At 36.1% G+C, this 15,635-nt stretch overlaps 1 protein-coding gene across 6 annotated transcripts in view; it reads right to left on the bottom strand.

The window, feature by feature from the left end:
• The window catches only part of LOC121875301 (BTB/POZ domain-containing protein 7-like), a 76,337-nt gene that overhangs the window by 30,454 nt on the left and 30,248 nt on the right, over positions 1–15,635 (bottom strand). For 5 of the 6 annotated variants that reach the window (XM_042379772.1, XM_042379776.1, XM_042379771.1 and 2 more), the window contains exons 3-7: positions 14,172–14,231; positions 11,256–11,276; positions 5,693–5,882; positions 2,288–2,440; positions 359–1,060 (exon numbers count right to left, since the gene is read on the bottom strand). In XM_042379772.1, the coding sequence (XP_042235706.1) occupies positions 359–1,060; positions 2,288–2,440; positions 5,693–5,882; positions 11,256–11,276; positions 14,172–14,231 (1,126 nt within the window). The remainder of the gene's footprint in view (positions 1–358; positions 1,061–2,287; positions 2,441–5,692; positions 5,883–11,255; positions 11,277–14,171; positions 14,232–15,635) is intronic. The other variant, XM_042379774.1, reaches the window with a different exon arrangement.

Genomic DNA, 15,635 nt, shown 5'->3' with positions numbered 1-15,635 from the left:
ACTCTTCAGGATATTAGGTTTGGTTCATATTCATTGTAGCAAATTGCAGTTCACTATCTATTAATAACATTGTATAACCAAACTGTACATCACCTATTCATACTAGCTACTGTATAACCAAATTGTTTTCAAGTGCATAAAGGTGGTTTACTTAGTATATACAGTACTAGTAAATGAGCTGTGGTGCACTTGGTTCATTAGCAAAAATATACTTTGTTAGCAATCAATTACACTTTTTACTTAATAATAATAATAATAATAATAATAATAATAATAATATTAATCATAATAATAATAATAATGTCACTTTGGCTCAATATATAACACACAAACAAGTATTCATAGCTATCTATCTTACCTGGGTTAAGATGTCCAGCTCCAAAAAGCGACCGATTTGGTATATTTCCATAGCCTCTTCCACCATCGTCATTTGAGTTCGACCCGTCTGCACGATGCTCTGTGCCTCACTCAGACTGTTGGTGCTGGTGGAATCACGTATAATACAAGTTATATCCAAGGTATCTAAATACACAGCATGGAGGAGCACTCGCGCATATCTCTTGGGTATAACGCCTTCGTCTAACACTATTCTCGTGGGCTGAGGGATGCCCCTTTCATACATGTCCTCACTGTATCGTTGTCTTCGCTGAATTAGGCTTCTGAAGAACGGTGAGCGTGCACTAAGAATAGCCTTGTGGCAATACAGTTCTAACCGATTGTGAAAACCATAGTCTGACGGGCCAGCCTCTCCACTTTGGTCAGACTGGTTCACATCCCCACTCGCTGAAAACACCAACACACAGTCGGCATAATCGCCAGACTCCAACAGGTACTTAAGATCGCACTCGAGGGGGTTGGGCGTCCCAAATTCCTCGCACAACTGCATTAACATGTCCAAGTTACTGAGGCCCATTTGAGCTTTGCTAGTTCCATCATAAGCATTAAATTCACCGGTGTATAAGTAACGCAACAAAGCACTAAACATTGGGATGTCTATGCCAGGAGTCCGTATATCCACACCAATTTGGGCCCCGTATCCTGGTATCTTTTTCAACACCTCCTGGAACAAGGAAGAAAATTAGATAATGAGAAAGTAACCATAAAAAGGAACACATACACACATCTGCATATAAACTATTACCCAGTCTCATGTAAATGGTGCTAAAATGATGCCTAAAGCCATAAAACTAAAATTACAAGTACAGTACAACTTGTTTCCTACCAGGTACCACAATATAGCCAAGATAATTTCAATATTTTGTTCATTCCAGAAAGGTCACACAAGGTCAGGGTTTGCTCAAATAGTTTCCCATCCCAGAACTAACCTAGAGTACTACTGCACACTCCAAGGTCTATAAAAACTTATTTAAAACAGAGGATTTATTTAATATATAAAGTATGGTGTCTGTCTGTTTGTTTGCTATGCTTAGCTACACTTTTGAAGATAGGAAACTGAAATTTAGCCCGAACACACACATGGGCCCCAGAAGTGCCATCTGTGGTAAGCTCTCTCCAGCCCTAAATGTGGAACCCCCTCATTAAAAACACATCTACTTTTCTGTTTCTCTGCTGTGCACGGCCATGGTTTATAAAACAGAAAAATGAAATTTGGTATGGTAATGTAAATAGTCCTGAGAATGCTCTCAAACATTTAAGTGGAAAGTTGGTCAGATCAGCTTATATCTTATGACTTATCAATATTGTAGAAAGACTTTGATAACAGGTGCACTTCTAATCACCTAAAAACAGTACTTCCTCGCATAAGACCTATAGATGTGTGACCAATATCGAAAAGATAAGCACAGTAGACTACTACTAGATCAAATATATATATATATATATATATATATATATATATATATATATATATATATATATATATATATATATATATATATATATATATATATATATATACATATATATATATATATATATATATATATATATATATATATATATATATATATATATATATATATATATCATAATATATATATATATATATATATATATATGCATCAATAGATACGGTTTAGGAAACGGAAATTATTTTGACAGTTCTGGTACCTTATAAATTGGCACTGCAACACTGGTGGTGATCCCCACAATACAAAGCAAAACCAAATTTTATGTTTATCAAGAACTTATGTAAGAAGTTTAGTCATTATGTGACCAATACAACTCGAAGTTATTATGCAGGTGGACAGCATCATGACTACTGTATACAGTATTCCCCCCACCATAACTTCATTGTCCCTGAGAATAAAAATGTGTGGTACAGTACCTGGAAATAAGGACATCTGATGCTGAGGATGGCCCGGTGGACGGGGAAGATGGCTCCCTGGAACACCAGGTCAACATCTGTGCAGTACTTGTAGTCGAAGAGGTCACTCAGGTCCTGTTTGTAGGTCGGGGCCGGTGGTCGAGCGAGGTCAGCCTTATAAAGAACCACAGTTAGATATTAAAGATATTCTGTAAAACTCTGAAGCTACACTTTATGTAAAGCCTCAAGACTATATCTATTATAATTTAACACATACCAACCAAACCAATGATGTTTGTTAATCTCTGCTCAAATTTCAACAAGATATAATAATGTAAATAGAAAAATACTAACACAGGGTATTATATTATTTAAAATATTGAATGACACTATTCCATTTTTCAACAAATTCATTTACGATACTAATTTACTGTACAGTACTAGGTGTTTACAAATGATCGTCCCAGTTTTAACCAGCAGGCACGGGGCTATGGTAGGCATATCCCCCCCCCCCCTTCCCCCAAGGTTTATTCCCCCAAATCTTAAAAACAAACAAATACATATCTAAATTTACAAACTGGTCATGCATGATATAAACAGAAAAGAAATTCATGTACTTGTCACAGGTCGGCATCACAGGGGCTAGGAAGAGTCGAGAATGTGCATAAAAAGGCATGTGTGTGAGGCAGTGGGGTGAGGTTGGCAATACTGTGAGATGAACGACACTGATTTGTAGGCAGTACGAGTTACAGGACACTTGTTTTTATGTTACTATTTACAATTATTATTACTGCTTCCAGTAACTGATCACGAATCTGCTGATGGTCAAGAGTCCTCTACTATACTTGTACTTGGGGGGTAGAAATATGAGGTAAGGCGCGTGAAATCCAAGGGTGCGATCCTTACATCACAAAAGATGAGAAGCTACTGAGAATGGAGACTGAGAGGCTCACATATGTGAGCAATTGAAACATAAATGCAAACTTGGCAACATAACCATGTCGGGCCTCTGTGGTGATACAAGCAGTACCACAAAATTAAAAAAGAAATATGAAGTGACCCAAAGCCTAAGAGTTAAACATTTACTCTGAAAAACTGACAAAGCTTCGGCAAAAGGCAGGATATAGCTACTGTTACGACCCAACCTTCATTGGGCCGTAGTCTCATCACTAATTATCGGCACTTCGCCTGGTAACTGCCCCGTCAACCAAACTGTCCACGCCATCTAGGAGGTTGATTCGTCACTTTTGTGCCCATACTTGCAGTTTCACCTCCTACCTAGACCCTGGTTCTCGGTTGCTTCACCTACTCAACAGTCTTCGACCGGAGCCGAAAACGACTTCTCCTGCCCGAGTGCAGCAAGTACACCTTCAGCTACTGCCCTGGCTGGTTACTCCTATTCCCAAGGCTTGACTACTCCTCTGGGATATCTGCAGTACAACTTGACTTACTTCTCCCCAGTTATCACGAGGACGGCTGGACCTCCTCTGCTACCACGGGGACCATCAGACCTTAAGTAGAATTCTACGTTCCCACTTTCCTCCATTGTGTTCCCTTTTCCCGTATGTTGTTTAGGTTAGATTTGTACGTAGGTTTGGTTAGGATTTAGTTGATTATTTTGTGTGTTAGGAGTTAGGTTCTTATTATTCTATGTGCACAGTGTTTATATTTCTTTGTGTTTTGTAGTAAGTAAATGTAACTAATTTTATTCCCCCTTTACTTTCACCTGGGGAGAGGGTTATCTATTCGGGTCCTATGCTTGTTCTGTAAGTGTTTTGAACTTCTGTGAGCAGTTAACTTTGTTACGGTTGTGAATCGTTGGACCCAAGTCAGGATATTCGCAGCATATTCATACATGCTCACAACAAGGGGCGACTTTGTCAGCATATCCCATTCGCGACCCGTAACACTACAAATAAAGAACGCCAAAAGTTTTACTTTCAATCAATAGAAGTTCAATAAGAGTTCTTTATGTAGCTCCACAGACAACAAGTGATATTCGGTTTCCCTCTATACATATCATACTGAACTGAACTTTTCAAACAACCTACTTAATTACTTCCTTCATGTTTTGTTTTATCAAACTCCCTGACATTAGTGGAACAAAACATTTATTTTGACAGCCCCAAAAGAAGAGTAAACGAGCCAGCCAAGATATGGTTCCAACGTCTAATTCAATAAGCAGGCAATAACCCATTCAGGGATGTTGTAACCTTACTGTCAATGATGGAAATAAAAATTCCCTTAAAACATCTTAAGTAGTACCTCTTAATTTTTACTGTACTTTTGTGAGATTATTTATATTCATCAGGGATTTTAGGAATACACTGTACTGTGCAGGTATTCCCCACGTTACAGAAACTCAGGGTGTGGAAATTTGCCAATACAGAATTGATAAGTTATGACAACTAAACTCAGGATACAGCCCATAATTTCAACCTTACAGAAATGGAGTAAATTTTCAAATTTTTTAACACAAAAATCACGATATAGAAAAAAAAAAATTTCACAGACATTACAATTTATTTGGTGAGGATTTCTTGGTGTTTGCTACCACCAAATGCCGATTCGCAACCTACCCACGCCGCTGGGCACATTTTGTATATATCTCCCAGCATGTATATTTAATCTCTTGACCCCAGCTCTTGGATTTAACACTTATTCAAGACTGTACAGTATTATCCTTATTCAAGATGAGTGGAGAGGCCAACAAGTGCAAGTGACAACAGTAATGCTAAAAGAGCCCATAAAGGAATTATGCTGGATATAAAACTTGATGTTTTATGAAGTTTGATATTAGAGAAAAACAGCCTGATTACAAAAACATCAGGGCTTACTATGTCTGCCAATACTGCCATTCCATCACCTCACCTCACCTCACCCAGCACTCAACATCATTTGTAGCGAGCTAAAATCAAGTGCTTTGTATATTTATTTTCATATTATATTAAAAATTGATCAATGCCTGCAATTAAAAATTATTATTTTTATTCATAAGTGTGCTTGCATTACATCATTTTGCCCAAAAAGTTTCTTTAGGAGCGCATCTCCAATTATATAATGGTAGTCAATGGGAAAATGTGGCTCAAGTTAAAGAACTTCACGTTATGGTCAACTGTTCAAGGATGCATCCCTGCCATAACCCGGGGGATTACTTTACTGTACAGGTAGATAGTTTATCAGAAGCAGAGCAGACTGGATGAGTCTCATGAATGTGCCAGATAATCTACCAGTTGTCATTCATATTTAACTTTATAAACAGAACGTTGGGTTAGGTTGGATTAGGCACAAACTTGTGAAATGCCTTATCCTCTGACAGTACAGTAGACTCATACTACATCATTTCCTGGGTACATTATGCCTTTGACAGTAAACATCACCTCCTAGGTACAATACAGTACAGTATACAGTATGTAGTCTCTTTACCTGCACGGTGAGATCCTTGAGAGCGGCACTTGCTTCATACTCCTCGTACAACGCCGTCACTTCCCGCACCGTCCAATCACTCACCAACTCTCGGATCACACGTGCATGGTCACATGACTTGGATGACCGTCGCCGACGAATCAGCTTCTTTCGTAAGGTTGCCAGGCTTGTCAATTTCTTTTTCTTTTCCCTGTAGGAGAAAACCAATCAGTAAGCTGTACAGTACAGCAGTCACCCTGATACTGCAGAAAGTGGAGCCTACACAACATGATGGATAAATTGATCACAAAAGGGATAAAATAAAAAATTAATAGTTACACAGTACATAGCAAATATTTATTTCTAGTTATGAGCTAAGATAAATGATTTGTTTGATGGGATTTTTTTTTGTACAAACCCTTGTATTATTACCTTTTTATTATTGAACATAACTTGGGGGCTATTTTAGCTTTCATGGGCGGCCCAAACAAATATTTTTATACTACAACTCCATAAGGACAATACTGCAAGCTTCAGTACTTTTTAGAGCAATATTAATATTGTTACAGTTTCTTTAATTAGCAACCCAACTGGGCAATCCAAGACATTCCCCCTCCCCATCTACATGCCCAGTTTTCTCTACAATAATACAGTACAGTACTGTACACTGAAATTTTATTACACTTCTTTCAAAGATTTTTAAAATATACAAAATGTCAATAATGCATCATTTAATACAGATGGTTGGAAAAGTGGATAAGCCTCTGCTGTGCTATAACAAAGCCTAAGGGGCCAGAATTCTGTACAACAATGATAATATACTGAGTTTTGATTCTGTCAGAGATATTGTTGTGATAGATCCACATACCAAACTTAACTAAAATCTATTAGTGTACTGTATTGTACTGACTCAAGATAGAACCCATACAATATAGTGTCCCCCTCCCAGGATAACAAGGGACACTCATAATTTTCACATTGTTCGTGTGTGCCCAACGTCTGAAGTGAAATCTATCACAAGAAATAAAATTTTACATACGATATTCACAAAAAGAAATCCATAGAATAGAAAACATAAAAGAAATATGTCGACTGTAATGTGTAATTTACACAGGTACTGAACTGTATACAGGCAGTTCCCAATTAATTTTTTCGTCGTGGGATGGCAGAAGCAGCTTCTTCACAACAGCCAAAGGCCGAGGAGGGGCAACCAGCGGCGGACTCCTTCGCTCCACTACCCACCATACACTAGCCCTACCACCTTCGCCCATCAGTGAGTACCAATACAAACTTAGCAGTTGTATATGTATGCAATATTTTCTATAGAAATGGCAATGATTTTCTGTATATATGTAATGTATTTCATGGGGCAAGGGGGAGGGGGAACATAACTCCTGCATTTTATCTATTTCTTATGGGGAAAATTGATCCGCTTAACGTTATTTTGTATAATGTCTCGTTTTCTGGAACGTAACCACGACGTTAAGTGAGGACTTACTGTACATACATGTACAGTATTGTACTGTACCAATCTGTGTTTTTCTACACCTAAAACACTTCTGAGGAAATTATATAAAAGACAATGTATACAGAGTATCGGTAAATAAGAATTATGACCTTCTAAATACTGTACTGTAATGTTAATTTCCTATATCCGGATCAGAGTCGGTCCCATTGTTGCCGGATATGGGAGCTTCAACCTGTACTGTACTGTATTATCATCAAAGATAAGGAAAAACACATTATCTGTACTTTCTAGAGTTTATTAGCTTTTACAGGTACAGTACCTGTACTGGTTAGTGTTTGTTGTAGTCATTGTTCTCAGATATTTAGTTTACAACAGTATTCCCCCCCCCACCATGTTCAATCATTCCTGAAATCCAACCCTCTTTTTTTCCATTGAACTAAGGTTCCCATGCTAGAAGGGTTTTCAAGAACCTCACCCCTGCAAATATCTAGGGTCTTCTATACAGGTATGAAATCATTACTGTATTGTACTGTACTACTACATAATTATACAGTAATTCACTTATTACTGGTATGTCTATTATTTGCTTATAACTGTTGCATTCACTAAAAACATGTTTGTGCATTTTAAGACATTTTGGAGAGGGTTATTTTTTGTAATAACGTTTTTCTAACTTTATGATGAGAGTCTATGGGAAAATGTGATCCAATTTATGAAAAATTGATTTACAAAAGGACTTTTGGGAACTTAAACTTTCATAAATTTGAGAATGCCTGTACCTTTTCTTCTAAGATTACAAAGCAGCACATAAACACATTCCTTATACAGGTAGAGTAAATACTGATTATATTATTTCCATTTCAAAACACTATTTTATAAATCCATCCATGTCTACGGTATTTGGAAAACAACTTAAAGAGACCATAAACACCGCCAGTACTGTACTGTATATACAATATCTACTCTGCACAAACACACTCACACATAAAAAACAATTGACAGTCTGACTACAGGTGTTTCAAAGTCCAGGGAGGAGAAAGTTAACATACTGTACTGTACCTACACAACCCATGTAAAAACATTAATGTAATGTATGTAATTTACAACATAACCTTCAGTTTGTAGGTCATAAAAACAAATGGAACTGTTGTATATAATCTAGCTAAACCATTAATTTCAGCTTCTTAATTACAAAGAACATACAGACAGACACTACTGTACTTACATATCATTGATCTGAATTCTTAGACACATCATGCATAAAATAATAAAAATTAACTTATAGAATTAAAGTATACATTTTAAACTACTAGTTTCAATTTCTAAATTGTGAAGCAGCATGAAAAAGGATATTGCCAAAAAGCAATCTAGGTGGAAATGACAGGGCAGCTTTAGTTCATTAATATACAAATGGTACGACAATAATTTGTATCTTAAATAGAAGTACGGATTTTAGCCACTGTTCCGGCAAAAATTTTATAACTGATATTACCACCAGTATTTAATAAAATTAAATGTCATTATTGACAAGTGAAAATATTGTTTGGATGCAATATGTGTGAACTGCAGTACTGTGGTATGGTGCATGAAGACATGCTTTGGGTTATAACAATAGCGTATGGGAATTGTAACACTAAACTTCATACAAATATTGTATGCTCTTTACATATGTACATATGTGAACATGCATAGTGTACGTGTGTGTACCCAGGTGCATGCATGTAATGCTTATGCTGGACATGTATGCATGCAACCCACATTCAAGTTTGTAAATTCGTGCAATGTACAATTCTGTATGTACAGTAGCTAATACAACTATATGTGCATACTTTGTGGGAAACAATATGAGACCATGGACGATAAATTTTGGTATATGAGGGCTGTCACTACTTACGTAAAATTTCAGAGCATATCGACCCCCACGGCATAGATAGTTGGTTTAGCTACTGTACATGTACAGTACTTTTAAGTTTAAGTGTGCTGTATATATGCAACCATTCACTTGTGGCAATTATTTTCCTGTGCACATGTTTCAATTCCTACAGAAGAAAGGTTCAACTTGAACTCAAAATTAAATATAAGTACAGTACAGTACTGTATACTGTACCTATTTTTTTTAATTAAATTATAATTTTTTATACTGTGCTATATAGTTGTTGACTGTTATATGATGGGGTTACAACTACAAAAAGCTATCATTAAAAGATCGTTCATATATCAATATTAATAACTTATGAGGAAATACGTTCTGTTCCCGAGACCCTCACGAGCCCGAGTTATCACCCAGGGCGGTTATTTTTCAACTCGTAACTTCGGGGAGGAAAACCTAATCTTTCCTACAGAATGTGCAAAAAATAATAAATAAATCAATAATTATCATACACTACGGTATTGTCAAAGGGCAATGCAATATTTTTTGTATTTTCCTTTATTTATTGTTTTTATTTATTCTCACATTTAGTGGTAAAGTATCTATTATTTCATGTACTGTACAAAACATAGCTTCTTGAATGCACAAACCATCCTCCAGGTGAGTGACGCAGTTCAACCTGGCAGTCACCGGGAACGGGCAGAGCCTCCCACATGGGTCGCACAAGTTATGCCCTTCTAAGATTGCATCAAACTATCTCGGAATATTTCTAGTTACTGCACATTACTTTTTCATTGCCGTGTAAATGCGGGAAAAGCATTCTGGTAGTGACGATTGTAAAACTTATCTTAGCCAGCACATAGAGGTAAATGGTATTAATTTTTAACGTGGTAAACTTGATCGATTCTATAAAGTATAGATCCATCATATAACGGTCAATACCCGTGGAGTGTTGGGGCAGCATCAACAGGTTTAACCCTATGCTAACCTCACCTAAGATAAAATAATATACAGTACTGTACTGTAAGGTCTACTTATCAGTTCCTCATAGATTCTATAACCATATACCCATCAGTCTTGTTTAACCCTATGCTAACCTCACCTAAGATAAAATAATATACAGTACTGTACTGTAAGGTCTACTTATCAGTTCCTCATAGATTCTATAACCATATACCCTGTAGTCTTGTACTGTACTTCTACCAACATCGCCTTAAGGTTTCCATGCCTTATCTTTCTAGTTCCCTTTACTGTATTACTAGTACAGTAGTATAGGTACTGTCTGGATAACTTTGTTCTAGTTCTACAGTTCTTGTTTTGTGCTTCTCTGTATCTTGGAAACTTGTGCTATAATATTCACACATAAAAAGTTGGTGAAGTTTTTCTTTACCCAGATTTCTTGTGCACTTAACTTACTATCAGCCACAGAGGCTATCAAGACCTCCTTTTTCCAACTACATTATCCTCAACTCCAAGGATCCTGCATGAGTGTTGTTTCCAAAGCTATAGCTTGATTCATAACTAACTTAATCTCAGGTTCAATTTAAACGACAGGCACAGCAATATATACTGTACAGTAGAGCCTCTTCACTGTGTTCATCAAAATGTTCAGAATGTCAGTAAAGAGAGAGCCAACCCTCAATGTGTTCCTCTCCTTTTGTATACTGTATATAATCCACTTTTCTGTACATAAAAACAAAGGAAATAAATGGTATGGTTTGCAATTCAATAACTTTGACAATTAAGAAAAAAGTTCTGCAGTCAATAACTTGATAATGTACTGTACTGTAATTATGGAAAAGTTCTGAAAGTAAATTACTCAAAATATTTTATGAAATTAATAATAAAAAGAAAAAAATGGAAGCCTGGGCTGATGTAGAGGCACATTATCAGAGGGTTGAGTTGATGTACACAGCTTCTCAATGGTACGGCAAGTGAACAACAAGGATTACAACATTTTGGTATATCAAGCGGTGGATTAATTACATTTACTTGAGCTTCTTAATTTATTTATAATCAATTGTCCATTAATTACAACTAGGGCAGATATGCTGGTTTTCAGCTAGAACGTACAGTAGTGATATTGCAGAAAATTTATCAATGTGACCAAAGAAACTTTGAACAATCTTCAATTTTCAAAAAGAAAATATGAACAATGTCAAAAAACAAACAAACAGGAACATTACAGCTTGAAAATAGAGACCCTACAAATCTTATGTCTAGTGTCAAGAGTTGTAACATTTTACCTCTTGTAGCTTCTGAGATACCTTAAAATCAAGCAAGAAATTTGGAGTCAGTAATGATAGGGACAACTTCACCACCTGAAGCTTAGCCCTCCCCCCGGCTCATTTCACCTGATGATTAAACACCCTAATGCTACCTGGAGGGGTTAGGTTAGGTTAATCTTTAGGGGAAATAAGCTGGGGCTAGTCTTCAGGCAATCCAAACTTTCCTGTAATAATCTGATAAAGGAGAAGAAGAAGAACACGCACGCACGCACACACACACACCACTTGCATATGCAGCATACAAAATGAGTCCTTTGTTCCTACACAGCACTTCATATCACTATACTGTGCATAACAAGTAAGAGTCAAATCAATGGGAAAAATTGTTTATGAAAATCTAAGGAATCAGAAGGAAACATGCAGGATGAACACAAACATTCATTCACATCCACAAACTTATAAAACAACTCTAGAACTGAAAAAAGTGTTAGTGCTTATAACTATTAATACAGTAACTTGATCTTGCAACTACTGTCACTATTGGCCTTGAATTAATGACATCTTTCTGTCTATCTATCTAGGCATCATTCGCCATACTAAACATACGCATATACACGGTACATAATCAAAATCACAAGGACAATTTATTAACCCATCACAAGTGAGCATTAATGAGTTATGCAAATAAGCCGTTATAAATCTAAGGTGTGAAAAATGTTTTAATGCAAATATGAATAAAAAATAATGATGCTGTGGAAGGGCTACTGATTAAATGGGCCCCAGTCTTAACAGGCCCCTAATTCAACCTTCAACCTAACCATTAGATTAGGTTAAACTGGGGCCTTTTAAAATTAGGAGACCATTAATTGATCTATAGCCACATGAACGGTTAAGACACACAATGAGGTCTACAAGCATCAACACTACATTGTGACTCTGTGTTTGAACCTCTATTCTAAAACCTGAGGCGATTTTTTTGGAGGGGAGGGGGACATGAACAAAGAATCACATGCCTGACACACATATTACATGACTCTTACATACAAACATCTTGTAACGGTTATTTTGTCTCGGTCAGTTTCTATATACTGTATACAGTATAGTACTGTAATTTCTTACCATTACAAGATCTATTTTTTCTACATCCAAGTGTCAAATATTGTATGAACCTTAAAATTTTCAATTATGTATAGTTCACTTCAAGGTACTTCAAATGAGAGATTTCATACAAGTACGTTATCTTCAATTGAGCTTTAAATAAGAGACAACAGAGGTGAGACCCTGTGGAGTGTCATGATGTATGGCAACAGGTTGTTCAAGGAATGACCAGTACTGTACTGTAATATAAGGCCCAATCCTAATAGATTCCACTCTAACCTAACAACTATGGAGGTTAGGGCCCCTTCCTAATGAGTTCTAGTCTTCATTGAACAAAGTGCAGTACTAGATGGTTCCAGGCCCACAGACCCAACACTAATGGTTTGGTTAAGTGAGAGAATAATAGGTCTGGGGCCCATGTGGACACCAACCATCATACTATCTTTTGTCAATTTTCTTTTTGATAAATCACATTAAATGAAGGAGGACTGTAATTCATTAATGTTCACCATGCTAATTACTTCTAATAATATTCCTAATAGTCAAGGCAATGAGTTCCTGATTGCACTTTCACACCAACATTTATGCTGTAGCTATTAAAAACAATTATCTATTTCTTCCCTAATATTTTTTCTTCAGAGTACCATGGATGGGTATCTTCACACTCTTGTTTAACCCAAAATAAAACAATGTTGGGAAAAAATAATTACTAACACCTTTTTTCCTGTTAACAATAACTACCATATTTCTATTGCAAAAGTATTAAAATACAATACAGTAAAGCACAAGTACTTCAACAACCTGTCATTACCACATGCATATACTGGTACAAGTTGACCTGATACTGTGTCTTCCTTAATGATGGTGGATGGGCCAGGTGGCTAACACTATCATCTCAGATTCATCACTAGTTAAACACTTGACTATTAACCATGTAAGCTACTGCTCCCTGTTAGTAATAAGAAGTTAGTGCTAGCAACTATCATTCTAATGCATGATGTGGGAAGAACAGCTGAATGATTAGTAGTGCAACAACAAACTACTGTACCATAGTAGAGTCAGGGATCTCCACACACTTTAGTACATATACTGTATATACAAGAGATACAGAACAGAAAGATATACAATATAAGGAAGAGATATACAATAAATATTTACAGTAGTGATGTATCAGTAAGAGAGACTGGCACAGTACAAGGTCTTGAGTGAGGGGAAGATAAATAAGCAAGAGGGAAGTAAAACAATGAGAAACATGAGGTACAGTATAGCGAGTGTTATCAGGTGTCTACATCTTACACCTGATGCTCTACACAGCGGCTCTTCAAACAATTAATCTCTTTTGTATTAACATCTACCTCAGTTAAGTATTTGCTCTTGTCATGAATGTAAAAAATTTACTCTTGACTTGAAAATTCTAAACCATGAACTGTACTGAAAAAGCTGGTGGTAACTAAATAATCACTAAACAAAATAAAATTTGGTGCCAAAAAACTGCCCTCATCCTCCCTCCTCAAATTCAACCCCTCAGTTACAAACAAAGCCTGCAACTTTTAAATACTGTACAGATAGATGTGATTAATGAAATAACATTATTCATAAAAGTATACAATATGCTTGTTATATACTGCACAATACAGTGAACCTGTAGCTATTAATGTAAAATGATAGTTTATCTTTAATTTCCACTTAATAAATCCAGTATCTATGTCTGACAAATTTAACCTTTTGACAAAAATTTTCAAAAAGAAAAGAAATTGCTGCAAAAGCTTGTAATCTAAGGGGTTGAACTGTACCAAAAAAGGTGCAAAAGCGACAAAAAATATAACATGGGCTCACGGAGTTGGAAACACAGCGGCTCCAATGCGGCACCGAACTTCCAAAAACGGAGGCCGCCAACTAGAAACAAAGTCCATAAATTAGGTTGTTGTCACCAAAGTGGCTTCTTAAGGAGAAATAGCTGTTAAAAACCAGCATCATAAACTTTCTCATTTGGTAAAAATATCAATAATCATCAGAAGGCTTCCTGAAAACCTCTGCTCAAAAGGCAACAAAACATAAAAAAAAATAATTAGTTAAATATGGATAAAATAATAGGAAATAATTGAAATATAAAGCACATAACTTTATGCTGATAACACATTTTAAACAAACTGTAACGCACTTAAAAATAACACCTCAACACCACCATATTGTCTCCGTCACTTAAGAAGACCAAACTCCTTCTCATCAAAACATACAATACAAGGGACAACTCACAAGTACAGTACCAGTAAACATCTGTTTTCCAATGTTAGGTTAACCATAGCAATCTTAAAAACATAAATAGGATTTAGTGGGAATTCTGGTACTGTACACAACATGTGTTTGGTACTGTGCACTAAATGGTCAAGTTAGAATAAACAAACAACTACCCTGTACTATACTAAAGGAAAATACTGTAGTGTACTGACAGTTTAATTTGTTCACCAAATGTAAGACAGGAAAACTTTTTTCATAAATAATGTAAAATAACCCAACAGTATAGTACTGTACATATACTGTACTATATATTTTGGTACTGTACTGTACTGTATGAAGAAAGTGGTACTGTACAAAAGCCCTATACTATACAGTACCTTAATAGATACAGTACTACAGTACTCTAGTTTTAGACAAAACAATGAAGGAACATGTTGAATGTGACACAGTGAAGAGATAGCCTCTAACAGGGGCCATGACACATGAGAGCATTGTTTGAGGAATTAATAGATGTGAAAACTCCAGAATGTAGTGGGGATGAAATGTTAACAAGTACATTTACGAGGCTTGGTACTTTACTGCAAAGTCTACCATGGAAACACTCGGGGGAGGGGGGGGGGGTCTAAATTAGGAACATTTACCAAGGGGTCACCAGGAAGTACAGCATATACAGTACGTACTGTGAAGGATTATTCTTAGAAAAATTACAGTTTTCATTCCCCTTTTTTTCCTATAATAATAATTTTTCCCAAACAAATTTTTCCATAGCAAAAACACTTAGGCAAGAATCAAGTTCCTAAGTTCCCGATTTTCTTGACCGCATAAAAACACAAATAGAAAATACCGGTACCAAGCACATTTGGAAACTAACAGAGACAAATATTTGAATAGCTACAGTATATATGAGTACAGTATACTGTACCTGTTTACAGTACAGTACAGTACTATATAAATATTCTAAACTATGAGGAATACATGTCCAATAAAACTCTTCTGTGGAAAATAAACGTGAACAGAACAACTACAATGGAGAACAAAGAAAAAGATACAGTACAGTATATA

This window comes from Homarus americanus, unplaced genomic scaffold, assembly GCF_018991925.1.
Source record: "Homarus americanus isolate GMGI-L3 unplaced genomic scaffold, GMGI_Hamer_2.0 scaffold56241, whole genome shotgun sequence".
NCBI classification, from domain to species: Eukaryota; Metazoa; Arthropoda; class Malacostraca; order Decapoda; family Nephropidae; genus Homarus; species Homarus americanus.
Note: the sequence above shows the minus strand (reverse complement) of the source record. Positions and strands in the feature narration are given on the sequence as shown.